The 18,892-nt window shown below is 38.0% G+C and overlaps 1 protein-coding gene across 2 annotated transcripts in view; it reads left to right on the forward strand.

The window, feature by feature from the left end:
- ELF1 (E74 like ETS transcription factor 1) overlaps nt 1-18,892 on the forward strand; it is a 96,450-nt gene that overhangs the window by 71,500 nt on the left and 6,058 nt on the right. For both annotated transcript variants that reach the window (XM_006155504.3, XM_027774585.1), the window contains exons 3-8: nt 805-985; nt 2,759-2,866; nt 4,463-4,630; nt 10,401-10,484; nt 12,203-12,395; nt 15,079-15,525. In XM_006155504.3, the coding sequence (XP_006155566.1) occupies nt 805-985; nt 2,759-2,866; nt 4,463-4,630; nt 10,401-10,484; nt 12,203-12,395; nt 15,079-15,525 (1,181 nt within the window). The remainder of the gene's footprint in view (nt 1-804; nt 986-2,758; nt 2,867-4,462; nt 4,631-10,400; nt 10,485-12,202; nt 12,396-15,078; nt 15,526-18,892) is intronic.

Below are 18,892 nucleotides of genomic sequence, written 5' to 3' on the forward strand. Positions count from 1 at the left end.
TCCCCAAATTGTTCTCCACAGTGGCTGGACCAATTTACGTTCCCATCAGCAGTGTAGGAGAGTTCCCTTTTCACCACACCCCTGCCACCACTTATCGTTTTTATTTTTATTTTTTGTAGAGGTTTTTGCCATAGGGTATGTGCGCTTGCCAGACAGACAGAGAGAGACAGAGAGACAGAAAGCGAGAAATCACCCCCTGGGGGCATGGCCACGCTGCAATCCCTTCTCCTTCATTCTCCTCTCGGGATCTTGGGCACGCACGCACACGTGCCCGGTGTGAGTTTTAAGCCACCGGGTTCGGGATGTGAACCGCGGTCGACTACGTGGGAGTCCAGCGACATAGCCATTACGCTAACTGCTGGTCCCTCTTTTTTTTTTTAATCTTAGTCATTCTGACTGGAGTTAGGTGGTATCTCATTGTTGTTTTGATCTGTATTTCCCTTACAATGAGGGATGTAGAGCATTTTTTTTTTATATATACCTTTTAACTATTTGTATGTCATCTTTAGAGAGTGGTTTTTTTTTTTCAATTAATTCTCCCATCTTTTAATAGGATTGATCATCTGTTTTTTGGAACAGCTGCTTGAGTTCCTTGAGAAAACTTGATTATTAAGACTTAATAATGAAAGTTTATTTGGTTTTAATAGATTTATAGTCTCTGTGATCTAGGATTATCAAGATTCAAGTAGCTGAAGATACAAAAACTAAATTGATTCTAGTATAAAATGTTTTGGGGTTGTTTTCAACAAAAGCAAAATTTGTTAAACCTTTGTTTTTCCTCACTTCTTCCCCCACCCCTCTTAGCTTGGTGATCCAGCTATTTTTCCTGCTGTAATTGTGGAACATGTTCCTGGTGCAGATATTCTCAATAGCTATGCTGGGCTAGCCTGTGTGGAAGAGCCCAATGACATGATTACTGAGAGCTCATTGGATGTTGCTGAAGAAGAAATCATAGAAGACGATGATGACGACATCACCCTTACAGGTATGTGTCTCTTCAGAAGGACCTTGCTGCAGCACAGTTTTACTCAGTGACCTACCTGAGGTTGAGGGGGCATAACAAGTTACTGTTTTGAGCAGCATCATTACCTGCAGCAGCTTGGGACTTGTGGGGAGAAGGAATTACATTTTCTGTCTCACCATGTTTCATACTGCTCTCTGACCTTTTTCTTTTTTCCTAACATATTGAGATGAGTGAGACAAAATGGGAGGTTTGAAATAAATATCCATTTATTTCATTGAATTGCACTGAGTGCTTTTTTTTATATGCCTAGCTTTCTATTTCTGGGAACAAAAATGAGAAGTTGTTTATAGGGAAGGAGATAGGAATGTCCTTTTCTTACTGCAGTCCCAGGAAGCAAAATGGTAGGCTGTGACCCAAATGTACAAGATCCTGGGATTTATTGAAGAATTCTCTTTTGGTTTGGGAATTAGTAAGATATTTCCATCTTGAAGTGTAGATTACATAATGTGAGATAGTGGACTACATAAATGTGAAGTAGCAGTAATGATATTTTCCATCAGTTTTAGAAATTGGTATATGCTTTGGAACCAGCAGATGGCATAATGATTATGTTGCTGGACTTCTGTGTAGTCGACTGTGGTTCTAGTCCCAGACCTGGTGGCTTAAAACTCATGCTGGGGGGGACCAGCAGTTAGCGTAATGGCTGTGTTGCTGGACTCCCATGTAGTTGACCATGGTTCCGGGGTCCTGGGCCCCGTGGCTTAAACTCACACCAGACGCGTGTGCCTGCATGCCCAAGGCCCCGAGAGGAGAATGGAGAAGAAAGGATTGTGGCGTGGCCATCCCCCTGGGGAGGTGATTTCTCACTTTCTATCTCTCTGTCTCTCTCTGTCTGTCTGGGGAGCTCATGCGCCCTATAATAAAAACCTCTCAAAAAAAAAAAAAACCCTCATGCTGGGTATGTGTGCGTGCTTGCTCAAAATCTCAAAAGGAGAATGGAGGAAGAGGGATCGCAGCATGGCCATCCCCCCTGGGCGGTGATTCCTTGCTTTCTGACTCTCTATTTCTGTCTCTCTGGCAAGTGCATGTGCCTTATTGCAAAATCTCTCTTAAAAAAATGGTACATGCTTTTTATTTTTGTACATTTACTCATATATTTTGGCCAGATATGTTGGTTATATTTGAGAACGTTAATTATTTGAAAGCAGATATTTGCACCTTAATTCTTTTTTTAAATATGTATTCATAACGTGTTTTTTCCCCCGATAATTATTTTATTTAACTTTATTTATTTATTTTAATTTGACCCAGTGGGGAGAGGGGTGAGAGAGAGAAAGCGAGCCACCAGGTCTGGGACTCGAACCATGGTTGACCATGTGGGATTCCAGCACTCTTAACCACCACACCACCTGCCAGCCCGCACCTTAATTTTTTTTTTAAGAGGTTTTTGCTATAGGGTATTTGCACTTGCCATAAAGACAGAGAGAGACAGAGAGACAGCAAGAAATCTCTCCCCATAGGGGGATGGCCATGTCACAGTCCCTTCTCCTCCATTCTCCTCTCGGGATCTGGGGCACGCACACACATGTGCCTGGTTTGAATTTAAGCCATTGATTCCAGGACTCAAACCACAGTCAACTACGTGGGATTCCAGCGACATAGCCATTATGCCAACTGCTGGTCCCTAAACTCAGTATTAAGTTTTGTATCCTGCTTGAAGAGATAGCAGTGTATGAATTTCATAACTACAGATGTCTTGTAGCTAATTCTGTTCTTTCTTTAAATATATTGTAGTCGAAGCTTCTTGTCATGATGGGGATGAAACAATCGAAACTATTGAGGCTGCTGAGGCACTCCTTAATATGGATTCTCCTGGCCCTATGTTGGATGAAAAACGATTAAGTGAGTGGTTGTGATTATTCATGTTTATGTATTTTGTAAAGTTGCCCTTGCCCTCTCTCTATTATATGGTCAGTGACATCAGAGACTTTTTTTTTTTTTGAGAGAGATTTTCGCTATAGGGCGCGTGCGCTTGCCAGACAGAGAGACATAAAGACAGAAAGCAAGAAATCACCCCCCAGGGGGGATGGTCATGCTGCAATCCCTTCTCCTCCATTCTCCTCTCGGGATCTTGGGCACGCACGCACACGCGCCCGGTGTGAGTTTTAAGCCACCGGGTCCAGGACGCGAACCGCAGTCGACTACGTGGGAGTCCAGCGACATAGCCATTATGCTAACTGCTGGTTCCCCAGAGACTGTTTTTTGTATGTATGTATCTCATGCACATTAAAGTACAGTACTAGGTGAGGCACCTTGCTAATGTGTTCAGGTAAAGATGACTTTTTAACTTGGGGAATGAAGCCTTTAGGAACAAAATAATAATTTATTAGTTATCAGTAGTAGATTATGTAAAATTTCTTCTGTTAACCTAATTGGTAAAAGTATTCTGATATTCATGGCCCAAACTATTACAAGTAGTTTGTCTCTATAGATATATTTATAACGAAATAGGCGAAAATTCATTGCAAATTTTACTAACACTTCATGTTATAAAATTTACTGCCACATTATTGATTTGCTTTTACTCTGTTTTCTTCTGGGCTTTTCTGACAAGGAAGCAGGTAAACTCATACAGTTAATTATTACTAAATCAATTCAAAATATTTGTTGGATAGTTGCTGTATGCATAGTAGCAGTATACAAGGCAATAACATGATATACAAATGAACAGATATTGTTCCTTTCCTCAAACTTACCGTTTAATTTTGAAAACAGCTACTTGTACAAATAACTCCAAAAGCCAAAGATAAAGCCTAAGAAAATGCTTAGGAAGCAGTGAGTACTCTAGCCAAGAACATCAGAGATAGCCTTTATTGAGTTTGACCTGGGATATAAGTGACAAATAGGCTTTTAATAGATAGAAGAGATAGGAAAGAGCATTCAAGCTAGAGGAAATGGATTGAGCCAAAGGCACAGGTATATAAAAAAAGAGAATGAAGTCTTTGAGATAAAAATGTTTTGTATAGATGGCAGTGTAAACTTCTCTGTGGGTGAGAGCTGAGATTGTGCACCCATTTTGGTTAGATCATGGAAGCTTTGAAACAGGTGCTGTGGAACTTGGGTTGTTGTTCTTTTATCCTATAAACTATGAGAAGATTTGTTAGTTTTCTTTTAATTTTCGGGGTGTAAAGTTTTCTGCATGGAGGAATAATATGATCAGATCACAATTACATTTCAGAGGATAATTGTAGCAGCAGTGCAAAGAGTGCAGAAGGAACACAGATTGATGCTAGGAAATCAAGTAAGAAAGTCATTGAAATAGTCAAGCACAGATGGTTTTGTGTACTTTATTTAGGGCAAAAGGAAATAAAAGGCAGGGAATAAATATCGTAATTTTATTTTTACTGTAATCTTCATAGAAAAAGGAAATTATATTATGAAATTATTTTGATTGATCATACACAGTTTTTTATAATTGGTTGCTTTTATTTCCATTAGATAATAATATATTTAGTTCACCTGAAGATGACATTGTTGTTGCCCCAGTTACTCATGTATCCGTCACATTAGATGGGATTCCTGAAGTGGTGGAAACTCAGCAGGTGCAAGAGATATATGTGGACTCACCAGGAGCATCATCCCCAGAACAACCTAAGAGAAAGAAAGGTGGGTGGTTAATCTACTTCAGACAGTCAAGTCTTGATGTGAAATCTCAATATAATTTTACTCCAGGATATTTCTACACAAATTAGAATTGAGAGCACAATACATAAATAAGGAGGTATTTCTGACCAGCTCTGTAACCTAGTGATTAAGAGAGTCAGACCCTACATGGCTGACTGTGGGTCAAGTCCTGCCCTGGTGATTGAAAAACATGTTGAGTACCTGTGCGTGGGTGCTCAGAATCCTGACAAGATGGAAAAAAGAGAGGAGATAGGATTATGGCATGACCATGCCCCATATGGTGTGCTTTTTCTCTCTCTTCCTGGTGAGTATATGTACTCTCTGGCAACTAGAAAAAAAAAAGATTTCTTGATATTAAAGTAATTTTTTAAACAGTTAGGTTATTTTACACATTTAAAATATTTGGTGTATTATAGAAAAGTGATTTTCTAACTTTTTAAAGCTTCCATTTAAAAATCTAAACCTTGGGACCAGCAGAAAGTTTAATGGTTATGCTGCTGGTCTCCCATGTATCTGACCATGGTTTGAGTCCTGGACCCTTGGCAGCTTAAAACTCTGACCAGGCATGTGTGCATGCATGCCCAATATCCTAAGAGAAGAATGGAGAAGAAGGGATTGCAGCATGGCCATCTCCCCTGGGGGTTGATCTCGCTTTCTGTCTCTCTGGTGAGTGCCCAAGCCCTATAGCAAAAATCTCTCTCTCTCAATAGAAGAATATAACCTAAATCTTATTATTCAGGCTCAGAAAGAGCTTGAGGGTAACAGCAGGTCAGCTTCCTCCCAAGAGTCATAGTTTGAAAGCCATCAGTTTATGTGGGTGGTGATTCCAATGTAAGAATCCCAGTTGGAAAAATACAAGGAGTTGAAAATCAGCATTTCAGTCAGCAAAAGCCAGTTATCCCCAGAGACAGGAAACAATTGATGTAGACCCTACTATTATTATCCCACCTTACTGCATAGGGGGAAAGAAAATAGTGAAAATAGTTGGTCAATTTATTTTAAAAATTTAATGTATTCATATAACCCAGCCATTCCTCTATTAAGTATATTACAAAAAAAGTTAAGAAATGTTGAGTATGTTAAATGAGAATCTTTACGTTTTCACAAGTCAGGTGGGGACCACATTTGCATTCTGAAGCCTGACAGTCTTTTCATTTTATTGCCTTCTGCTTTAATGTTTTGAGTTCAATGCCTTGGTTAATAGCACCACCAGCCACTTCATAACTTAAATTCACATGAAACTGAGGGTAATTCCAACAACCAAAAGTATAGAAGAAAGTAAAACTGGCAAACATGAGCTAATAGCCACTCTGAAAGACTGAGAAGGATATGTCAAAGGGCTTGATTTTATTGTCCATGTAAAGGCAGAAGTTTAGGTATTAGGTCTGTGGAAGATGGGGATATTGGACAGTCTTCAACATGTACTTGGATCTTAAAAGGCTATATATCTACCTTCAGGGGGTAAAAAAGAAAAAAAATCTACTCTGGCATAGACGGGTATCAAGGAAGTTTGTATTTCTCAGCCTAGGCTCTGAATGGGGAAATCTGTCATAGACTTTTGGAATTCCCAGCCAGGTTATTAACATAAAAAAGGCACCAGGTAGATGCTCTTGTAAAAGTCCTCTTCTGGGTTACACATTCAACTGAGGCTGCCCAGTATTTCCTCAGATAAAGCCTGTTGAAGTGAACTGAAACTGAGTATCAAAATACAGGAGAAAGACACTTCCTAAATGAGAAGGAGCAGGCATAAAAAAACCCTAGGATTAGTTACCTAAGAACTGCAGGTAATGGAATTATGAAATAAAACCTTAAGCGACTATGATTAAAGTCATATATTCTGTGAGACTGACCCATGTGGGAAGCGTCCAGAGACCTCCCCGAGTTGCTGGGCATGTACGTGCCCATGATGCAAGGCTGGCTGAGGCTAGAGTGCTGTCTCTCTTACTGGTTTTCTTTCTCTTTATTGCTCATGGAGGAAATAAACTAAAAAAAGGCAAAAGAATAAAAAGAAATTGTCAAATAATAAGACTATTAAAAAATAAAACACAGGGACCAGTGATGGCATAATCGTTACATTGCTAGACTCTCACATAGTTAACTGCAGTTCTGGTATAGTTGACCACAATTCGAGTCCAGGACCTGATGGCTTAAAACTCACGCCAGGCATGTGTGTGTTCCTGCCCAAGATCCTGAGAAAAGAATGGAGGAAAAGGGATTGTGGTGTGACCATCCCCCGGGGGGTGATTTCTCACTTTCTGTCGCTCTGTCTCTCCATCTCTCCGTCTCTCCAGAGAGTGCACACACCCTAATGCAAAAATCTCTCTAAAAACAAGTAAATAAAACACAAACATGTGGAACTTTTTGTCTAGATGGAACAACAGAATGACATTAATCCTTCTCATTTGAAACCATTGAAAACACAGGTAGGATGAAACAGTGATACCAGAGAAATTGGACTTCAGTCAGCAAAGGTCAGTTATCCCCAAGAGACAGGAAACAATTGATGTGGATCCTCCTATTGCCCCACTTTACTGCATAGAGAAAAAATTTTAAAAAATAGTTGGTCAGTTTCTTAAAAAATGTAATGTATATGTAACATGTAGCCCAGTCATTCCTGTATTAAGTATAATATCAAAACAAACAAACAAACAAAAAACCTTACATTTATAGAAAAACTTGTGCATGAATGTTCTTGGTATTATTATTTGAAATTGTCCAAAACTGGAGACAGTGCACATGTCTATCAGATGCTGATTGGATAAACAAATATGTGACATATTAGCACATAAAATACCACTTCTCAATAAAACAGAAGCTACTATTGATATCTGTAACAAAAATAGATGAATTTCAATATAATTATGCTAAGGAAAAAGCAAGGTGAAAAAAAGAACATGCTTTTATATGTATATATATATATATATTAGAAAGTAAAAACTAATTTTTAATGATGGGAAACAGGTGACTGGTTTTCTATGGGCAGAGTGGGGAGGAGTGAGATGTAACGACTGCAGAGGAGCAAAGTATACTTAGTACATAGTACTTTCTGGAGTGATGACTGTTCATTGTCTTGAATGTATGATGATTTCACAGTTGTATACATAAGTCAAAATTTATCAGATTATAAACTTTAAGCATGGATTTTATTGTCTGTCAGTTATACTTCAATAATGCTGCTTTTTAAAAAAGACTACTATCCTACTTTATAATGAAAGACTGACGTGATAACCTTTTAGAACTTACAGACATGAAAAATAAAATTGCAAACAAAATGCATGGTTTTAATTATAGCTTAGTCACTGCTTAAGAAAGAATTAGTGAACTCTAATATAGATCTAATGTGGAATAATATGAATTTAGAGACATGGAGGACTGAATGAAAAGGTGTACATATTTATTCAAAGTTCCAGGAGGAGAAAATATAATAAGTAAGGAAGAAACTATATTCAAAAAGAAAATGATTGACAATTTTCCAGAATGACATCAATCCTCTACACTATGAATCATGAGTAGTGTAACTGCAATAAATCTAGTCCTAAAAAGACACATCAAGAGTAAAAGTTCAGAATACCAAAGTCTCCTCTTTGAGTCCCCCAAATAAACAAGAAACCAAACAAAGGAGAAACTATACTATTTATTTTATTTTTTAAAAGAATTATTTTATTTAACTTTATTTATTTATTTGAATTTGAACAGAGAGGGACAGAGTGAAAGAGAGAGAGAGAGAAAGTGAGAAGGCAAACTTCCAGGTCTGAGACTTGAACCATGGTTGGCCATGTGGGAGTCCAGCACCCTTAACAACCATGCCACCTGCTGTCCCAGATGTATTTTATTTTAAAAGAATTATTAAATAAAATAAATAAATAAATAATTATTACTATTTAAATTTGCTATAGGGTGCATGCGCTCACCAGAGAGAGACAGGGGAAGGGAGAAAGGAATCCTTTGGGTCCAGTACTAGAACTGTAGTCGACCATGTGGGAATCCAGCACCTTAATCACCACACCATCTGCTGACCCTGAAACTATACTTTTAAAAGAGCTTAGAAGCTTCTGATAGAGAATAGACAGACTAGATATCTTCAAAGTGCTAAGAAGAAATAACTGTCAATCAAAAACTCTATACCAAACCAAGGTATAATACACATGAACCAAGGGGATGCATTGCCGCCTTGAGTAATAGGGAAGATGAAAAGGGTAACTATTTGGTAAACTGCTGGCAGTGTCTGTCATGACTAAAAGTAACAGAAGGAAGCAGTGAGCGTAAAAATGTTACCAGTAAAAGCAGATAAATAGCATAAAATAATAAGATGATAAAAAGTTACTGAAGTCTTGTCTTGAAATACTTACCATAAAGAATCTGCCTCTTGAGTGGGTTCTCTGCAGATGTCTGCAGTGATGAAAGTGGAGAGGCATGACTGACTAGTATACAGTGGGCTATCCTTACGAGGGGGCTGGAAGAGTGGCCTTTTGAATCTTCTTTTTCTTTACTCTTTTTTTATTTTTTCTTTTTTTAGATTTTTGCCATAGGACACATGTGCTTGCCAGAGAGACAGACAGATACAGAAACAGGGAAAGTGGGAAATCAATCATCCTCAAGGGAGGGTAGCCACACTCTTTCAGGATCTTAGGCATGCACATACACATGCCCAGTGCCAGCCTCAAATGACTGGGTCTGGGACTCGAACCACAGTCGATTATGTGGAAGTCCAGCACTTTAACCACCATGCCAGCTACTGTACCCCTTTCTTTTATTCTTATTCACCTAAATAACTTGAGAAATATTTTCTATTCAATTTCAGGGGATGGGCTATTACTAACCTTGTAATTTTTAGCTTTAGAGTTCTGCCTTTCTTAGCTATTGTCCTATATTCTATTAACCTTGAATTTACCCTTGCAATTTAGATCAGAGAGTGAGCATCGAGAATGTTGATGGAGGGCAAGGGGGTGAAATAGTCATTGTTTCTCAAATGCAGAATAGTAGTCTGTTCAGACAGCGTGATCATCTCAACCAAAACAGACAGCAGTGCTCCTAAGCCGCAGCGCTAGGTAAGTGGCAAAAGAAGACACAGACGAGGCTTTAGATTAGAATAGACCCAGACTAAGGCTGTTGGGGATGGACTTATTAAGAGAGTATAATGATGGATAACTATGAAGTTTGTTTGCTACAAATTGAAGGAGATATTGAAAAGTGAGACGTTTTAAAGTACACAGAAAAATAAAAATTACATGGTTTACTGAAATTTTGCCTAACATGTTCTGTATCTCTAGAGTTAGGTAGATTTTCCAGTATGTGAGAACTAACTGTATAAAGAAATGCAGTTGAGAGAAAACCCAAAGTCTACTTTTAAAGATCTACTTCCTCTACATTAAAATGCTTCTGTAACCAATAGGCAGACACACTTCTTTGGTTTATTTTTTGAATCCAAGTTTTATCAATGTCAAGAGTACTCCAAAATTTTGAGAAAGCACTATCAGTAAGGTCACCTTTAAGACAAAACACAGTATTTTAAATATACCTCATTTTTACAGATAAGCTAAAGTGTAATTTCTTAAGTGTTTGTGATTTAACCTTCAGTTTTTACTGAATTATTTGCCTTTACATAAACATCATTTTAAGAGACCAGTGTATGTGCTCCATGTATAAAACATTAGGCACTTGAAATTTAGGATAAATAATAAAATAGCTAAAAATTACCCATCCTTTCTCGCTTTTGAGGGCATATATTTATGTAGAGCTGTTCTGATTTCAGGAAGAAAAACTAAACCACCACGACCAGAGTCCCCAACCACTACACCAAATATATCTGTGAAAAAGAAAAACAAAGATGGGAAAGGTAAGTACTACTTAATAATTTCCCTATAATACTTAGAGGTCAGATCTTGTTTATGTTGCTTTACAGTGTCTATATTCGAAGTAGAAACTGCTAGTTTTATTGATACAGATTGAGCATCTTTAATTTGAAAACCCAAATTCAAAATGCTCCAAATTCAAAACTTTTAGAGTGCTGAGATGACCCCACAAATGGAAAATTCCACACCTGACCTCATGTGATGGGTCACAGTAAAAATACTGTAATATAAAAATGTCATATAAAATTGTCTTCAGGCTATATATAGAAGGTGCATATGAAACAAATTAATTTCATGTTTAGATGTGGGTCTCATCCCCAAAATATCTCATCTATGTATGCAGATATTTCAAAATTTGAAAAAATCAGAAATCTGAAATATTTCTTGTTACAAGCATTTTGGATTAAGGAATCTTTAACCTGTATATTATAATGGATCTTACTGACCATGTGTTTATAAGATGCCATTGCCAGTTTCTGTAGAGAATGGTAATAAAGTAGCCCAAGAAATCTGTTTGAGTTTCGTTTACCAGACAAAACAATTCATTCTTTTGGCCCAGCCTCAGTGGTGCACAAATAGTGACACCACTTGGAGGACTGGAAGCCATAAGGAAGGCACAGGTTTGATTCCAAGCCTGCCTGAACATATTAGGGACAGTAGCCCACACCTGTAATCCTAGCTAACTCAGAGGCTAGAGCAGGAGGATCCTGATACAGTAAGACTCTATCAAAGATACTTTTCTTTTGCTTGCTCCCTTTCTTCCTCCACTTTCTCCCTCTCATTAAAGAGTAAAACAAAAGGGAAAATAATTCATTTTTTCATAATGAGACTCTTGGAAGAATTTAGTCAAGTTATAGTTATAGATTTTTTTAGTTCATAGATATAGATTTTTTTAGTTCATAGACACTTTACTGTATAATCTTAAGAGCTATAGTATTTTCATAACTGTAGCCCAAATTTAAAGAAGATTGTTATGGCTCATTTGCTGGCTCTTATATAAAAAGAACAACTCTTGATAGGTAAGGTATAATTCATTCATCCTTCTTCTGTGATTGTTCTAAAAGAGGCAGAAAAAAATGACCTCATAGTGCTTTCCTCTTAAGTCATCCAAATATAATCGACAAGGTCACAAATCTAATCAACAAGGTTATTATATTCTTATGTCCCATTTGGGACTAATAAAAAAGGTGTTTATTGGGAACAGCAGTTAGCGTAATGGCTATGTCGCTGAACTCCCATGTAGTCCACTGTGGTTCGAGTTCTGGACCTGGTGGCTTAAACTCACGCCAGGCATGTGTGCGTGCATGCCCAAGATCCTGAGAGGAGAATGGAGGAGAAGGGATTGCGGCATGGCCATCCCCCCCGGGAGTGATTTCTCGCTTTCTGTCTCTCTGTCTCTCTCTTTCTGGCGAGTGCACGCGCCTTATAGCAAAACACTCTCAAAAAAAAAAAAAAGGTGTTTATTGAATTATAAAATTTATGACCATTATATAACCAGTCCTATCTGAATTACGTAGTATTTTTAGTATAAGTATATTGGGTTGTTGGAAAGTTGTGATGCATTTTTGCATAGAAAAACGGAAAAAAATACATCATGACTTTTGCAACAACCAGTAGATGGATTAAAAGATTTTTAGTTGTGTTTTATTTGTTCTTTTAAATGAAATTCTGCTCATTTAAAAATAAATTGTTTTTATTTCAGGAAACACGATTTATCTTTGGGAGTTTTTACTGGCATTGCTTCAGGACAAAGCTACCTGTCCTAAATACATCAAATGGACCCAAAGAGAGAAAGGCATTTTTAAACTGGTAGATTCTAAAGCAGTTTCCAGGTTGTGGGGGAAGCACAAAAACAAACCTGATATGAATTATGAGACCATGGGAAGAGCACTCAGGTACGTGAAGTTTTCATAGTTTATTGTGTTAATATCATTTCCTGAAGACTTATCACAAACAAAAACCCTTTTCTTCTTTCGTCTTTTTTTTTAATAAGGGATTAGGCCCAACTCTGGTAGCATGTACTGGTTGACACTGCTACTCGTCAGACTAAGGCCACATGGAATGCCAGGATAGTGGCACACATCTATGGTCCCAGGTACTCAGGAGGCTGAGGCAGGAGGATCATAACCTGATGAGATCCTGTTTTTTGCCTTTTTTTTTTTTTTTTAAGGAAAAGAAAAAAAAAGAGGGGCTAGCAGATGGAGTGGCGATTACGTCACTGGACTCCCACTTATCTGACCTGGACCAGGTGGTTTGAAAATCACGCTGGGTGCATGTGTGTTAGGTGCCCAAGATCTTAGAAGGAGAAGGGATTACAGCATAGCCATTCCCCCAAGGGGTGATTTCCCTCTCACTGTCTCTGTCTCTGTCTCTGTCTCTAGCAAGCTCTTCATCCTGAGGTAGAAAACTCCTTAAAAAAAGAGAAAGAGAGATTAAAGAAATGATAAATTTTATTTATGGGCATGGCAAAATTCTAATACTTAAATCTGTAAACATTTAAAAACATTTAAACTGAAATCTAAGTCTAATCTGGGAAAACATTTCCCTTCCAGAAAAGTTTTTGGGGTTCAGTGATCGTGCAGCAGTAAAATGCAATACTCTTTTTAAGGAGGACCAAGCAAACGTGTGCCCGTGATCTAGGCCTGGCTGGGGCTGGGGATGGATCATGGTGTCAAGACTTTGTTGACAGTGTTGTCTTACTGTTTCTTTCACTCATGGAAGAAATAAATGAATAATAAAAAAAAAAAAACTTCATGTAAACAACAAATGTTTTATTTATAAAGGGATCAGAAAATATCTACCATCAGCAATTATAAATTTACCATAGGTAAGGCTTACATATGTTTGAGCCATTAGAGTTAAACTCAGCACAAAATATCAATAGTGGTAATGCCAGCTAGTTGGGTGCTTTTTTTTGTGGGGATGGGGGAGAGGAGAGGTTTTTTGCTATAGGGCATGTGCACTCACCAGAAAGACAGAGAGAGAGAGAGAGACAGAAAGTGAGAAATCACCCCCCGAGGGGATGGCCATACTGCAATCCCTTCTCCTCCATTCTCCTCTTGGGATCTTGGGCACACATGCACATGTACCTGGCATGAGTTTAAGCCACCGGGTCCGGGACTTGAACCATGGTCGACTACATGGGAGTCCAGTGATGTAGCCATTATGCCATCTGCTGGTCCCAAGAGGGTGCATTTTAAAACATAATTCACATGAATGATCTTTATTATGATAAATTAATGCTCAAGAATAATAGTAAAATTTTTGAATGATGAGACTGGCAGATGGTGTGGTGGTTAGGGGCACTAGACTCCCACATGGCCGACTGCAGTTCCAGTCCTGGACTTAGCAGCTTGCTTTCTCACTTTTTCTCTTGCTCTCTTACTCTCACTCTGTCTCTCTCTGGTCAAATGAAAACAAATAAATAAATTTAAAGAAGAGAATTCTTTAAAAATTTCTTTTGAATGAGGAAACCATTTTGTTCTGAAACTTTTTTTTTTTTTTGTGATAGTGTCATTCACATGTATTTAAGAAAGGTTGATTAGAAATAGGAGCGATCTGAATACTTTTAAGAGTTTATGTAATTTGGCAAGTCTTATTTAGTTACAGTTCTCAGTAGTTTTTACATTTTTTTAGGTCATTGATTTTATTCAAATTGACACAATTTAGTCACTTCTATTGTACATTCTTACATTTTATACACAAAATTAAATCAAATTTAAATTTCTAGGAACATTATGATAAGTTATAGAAGGAAAATAGCTTCTTGAGGTTTGTAGCAGGTTTTTTTCTTAAGAATTATTTTATTGAACTTTATTATTATGGTTTTTTTGGAGAAGTTTTTGCCATAGGGCACGTGTACTCGCCAGACAGAGACAGAGACAGACATAGAGACAGAAAGCGAGAAATCACCCCCCAGGGGGGATGGCTACACCACAATCCCTTCTCCATTCTCCTCTCGGAATCTTGGGCACGCACACACATGCGCCCGGTGTGAGTTTAAGCCACCAGGTCCGGGATGTGAACTGTGGTCGACTACATGGGAGTCCAGCAACATAGCCATTATGCTAACTGCTGGTCCCTTGGACTTTATTTTTTAAATTTATTTTAATTTGAGCAGAGAGGGACAGAGAGGAAGAGAGAGAAACCAAGCCACCAGGTCTGCAGTTGGCCATGTGGGAGTCCAGTTCCCTTAAGTTGGCCCAAGGTTTGTAGCAGGTTTGATTATCTTGGCAAGTTAGCAGAAGGGTGGGAGAAAGAAGAAAAATGCAGAGCCAAAATAATCCACATACTTTATCAACAGCCTTTAATCACAATTGTTTTAGATTTAGTTGGTAATAAGGATTTTCCTCTATGTGTAAATGTACCTCTACCTTATATATAAATAACTGTCCTCCTTTTAGAAATTCTTTTCTCATTTGGTTACAACTTTAAAGCTTTGACTTTCCCTCTATCTAAATAAAATTAAGTAAATGAATTCTTTTTTTTTTTTTATGATTAGGAAAAATGGACTTTATTAAATATTTTAATTTATATTTGATTGAATAAAATATTGATGAAATTGTTTGTTTTGAATAGGTACTATTACCAAAGAGGTATTCTGGCAAAAGTGGAAGGTCAACGCTTGGTGTATCAGTTTAAGGAAATGCCAAAAGATCTTATATATATAGATGATGAGGATCCAAGTTCCAGCATAGAGTCTTCAGATCCATCGTTATCTTCAGCAGCTACTTCAAGTAGGAATCCAGCAAGCCGATCGAGAGTATCTTCTAGTCCAGGGATAAAAGGAGGAGCCACCACAGTTCTAAAACCAGGGAATTCCAAAGCCACAAAACCCAAAGATCCTGTGGAAGTTGCACAGCCATCAGAAGTTTTGAGGACAGTGCAGCCCTCACAGTCTCCATATCCTACCCAGCTCTTCCGGACTGTTCATGTAGTACAGCCAGTTCAAGCTGTCCAAGAAGAAGCAACCCTAACCAATAGCACGCAGGACGAAACATTAAATTCTTCTGTTCAGAATATTAGGTGAGAAACCAAGGTTACCAGTACTTGATGTTTCTGACCAGAACCCATTATTTGTTAAGCGTGTCTCAGCTGATTCAGAATAGAGGCAAGGAAAGAAGACAGAAAATTTGATATTTGTTGCATTTTTCTGTTCATGTCATGATTTTCCAGAGCCTAAGTTATAATAAAATATAGGAGCTCTTCCAAAGCCAATAAAAATGATTTTTGATGATTTTCATTAGCAGATGTCAGTCCTACATTAGCATATTCAAGAATATAAATGCAGAGGTTTTTGTTCAATTCATCTTGAAGTAAGGTAGTATTACCTAGAATTAAGACAGATTTTAATGATTCAGTCTTTCTTGTATACTCAATTTAAATTTTTGACATTGGGGAAATATAAAGTCTCTTTTTTTTCCCCCAAGAGATTTTAGCCATAGGGTGCATGTGCTCGCTGAACAGAGAGAGACAGTGAGAGGGGAAATGAGAAACCACTCCCTGGGAAGGGGCATACTACGATCCCTTCTCCTCCACTCTCCTCCTGGGATCTTGGGCATGTGTGCACACACACTCACAGTGTGATTCTCAAGCCACTGGGTCTGGGACTCTAATGGTGTTTGGCTATGTGGGAGTCCAGTGACATAACCACTATGCCCTCTGCTGGCCCTAGTCTTTTAAATCTTTAGTTGTTTTGAAGAAGAGTACAGAAACTACACTTTTTCATTTTAATTGCATAGGACCTTTGATATGTATTTGTCGTTAAAGGAGGATCCAAGTTCCAGCATAACTCTCATCTCTGTTTTCCTCTTAATGTTTTATTTTCTCCTAGGCCTTATTGTTTACTTGTGATGACTGAGTGTCTAGTTGGGAGTATGTGGTTCTTTCCATTGATTTCTGAGTTGTTTTTTTTCTTATCATTGTTTGTATTTGTTTTAATATGTCACAGCCACAGGTAATCACTGAGGCCTCTTTCTTGGAGTGATTCAATGGAATTGTTTTACATCTGTATTCAAGATTTCCTTTTTATACCATAAGAATTCAAACAACAAACAAACAAACCCTTGGGCCAGCAGGTAGTGTGGAGGTTAAGGCACTAGGTCCCACATAGCCAACTCCATAGTTTATGTCTCACACCCAGTGGCTTGAAAATCATCCTGGGTGTGTGTATGAGGAGAAAAGCGATTGGAAGAAAAGCTATTGTGGTATGACCATCCCCTGGGAGTGATTTCTCGCTACCCTCCCCATCTCTCTTGTCTCTCTCTCTCTCTCTCGCAGGCACGTGCACCTCGTGGGAAAAAAGAAAAACAGCAAACAAAACTAAAAAATAATGATAATCTCTAGCTTTGAAAAATATTAAATTGTGGGACCGGCAAGTGGCGTGGTGGTTAAAGGTGCTGGACTCCCACATGGCTGACCACGGTTCAAGTCTCGGACCTGGTGGCTTGCTTTCTCACTTCCTCTCTCTCTCTCTCTATCTCTCTCTGATCAAACTGAAAAATAATAATGATATAATAATAAATAAAATTAAATAAAATAATTATTTTAAAAATATATTAAATTGTATTATATTGAATACTGTATTACTCTGAACGTCAATTTCTGAATAATACCTAATGCCCCATATTAAAACACTCTAAGAATTGCCAGGAAGGTTCAGAAGAATACTCCCTCTCAGTGGTTTTCACTGTCCACTGTCCTTGTTGTACTCTTCAGAATTTTCATTTTCAAGGTTCCTGAGAGTTCCATGGACTTTGTGTCTGCCTCTAATATTTTTTCTCTTTAGACTATATGAGGAGGCTTCAGAAATTTCATGGAAAATGCATATTCTGAAAAACTATATGGATTTCAAAATTTTGGGCACCAAAATAAACTTATACTTTAATTTCATTTTTCTATGAGCTTTTGGAAATCCTATCATATATTTCAAGTCTTTTTTTTTTTTTTAAGTTCTGCGTTTTCAGAAAAATTATGACACATTTTTGCATAGAAAAACACAAAAATACTACAGGACTTTTCTGATGACACAATATATTGTTGCCTTACAGCTTTAGTTAGATCTATGTTGCACACACAGTGTGGTCCACTTTCTATAATCTCAGCTGCCCATTCTCACTCTCTTCCTATGCTGTCCATATGAAGCTGACTGCTTGCCTACTTCAATCTACTGGATAAAAATTCCATGTTTTTGTTGCTTTTTTCTTTTCTTTTTTTTTTTTTTTTTTCAATTTGCCATATGGTGTGTGTGCTTCTGGAGAAAGACACAAGGGTTGGGGGCTTGGGGGGAGGATAGTGAGAAAGCACTCTCCATAGAGAAGCATACCTCAGTCTCTTCTTTTTTATTTCTCCTTCCTGTCATGATTTTAGGCAGGCACGTACTTGTGCCTGGTATGTTTTCAACCACCTGGTCCAGGACTCAGAACCATGCAGTCAGGATTCTGCCACCTTAACCACCTTAACCATCATATCACCAGCTGGACCTCAGTTGATTTTAATGCCTGTCTCCTCTTGTAGAAGCCTTTTTTTCCCCATAATTTTTACTTTAGAGTGCATGCATACCTGCTGGAGACAACAGAGAGAGATCAAGAGAGAGAAAGTGAGAAAGCATTCTTCAGAGGTGGATGACTGTGCTGCATTCCCTTGGATTTGGAACACACTTGTGCATGGATTCAGTGAATTTTTTCAATCCTGTAGTTTTGGGACTTGAACCACGCAGATGGCCATGTGGGATCCAGCCACCTTAACCACTGCACCACTGCCTGACCCAATATCTTAATTTTTTCTTGCAATAATATTTCTTCATCTCACATAATTGCATGTATCGTTTTGAAACAGTTAAGCTTTTCATAATTGACTTATGGTATATGTGCTCAAATTTTTTTAATTCCCAGAGGGCATGTACACTTGCCAGACAGAGGAGAAAGCAACTCCTACTGGGTGTGATCACACTGCAGTCCCTTCTCCATCTCTCCATCCTTTCATGATTTTATGCTTGGTGTGTTTTTCAAGCTAACTTCCTTTACCACTAGGCTATGGGGCCAGTTTTTACATATTTTAGTGTGACTTTGGCTTCATGTTAAGTCAAAGGAACAACGGTAAACCTCTGGTAAAATATTTTCTGACAGTCTTTCCTTGGTAAAGTTGGAAGTTATTTTTACTAGCGTAACTTCTTTTTCTATAATATTTATTTAACCACTAAGAGCTTGTTTTAGAGTGCTTTACAAATTATTCTCTTAAAATGTATAACGTGTAGGTTGTCTTAAAAGTAATGTAGTAGAAGGACTGGCAGATGGCATAATGATTATGTCGGTGGACTCCCACATAGTCTACTGCAGTTCAAGTCCCAGACCTGGCAGCGTGTGTGTGTGTGTGTGTGTGTGTGTGTGTGTGT

The sequence above is a fragment of the Tupaia chinensis genome, unplaced genomic scaffold (assembly GCF_000334495.1).
Source record: "Tupaia chinensis unplaced genomic scaffold, TupChi_1.0 Scaffold000458_2, whole genome shotgun sequence".
Taxonomy (NCBI): Eukaryota; Metazoa; Chordata; class Mammalia; order Scandentia; family Tupaiidae; genus Tupaia; species Tupaia belangeri.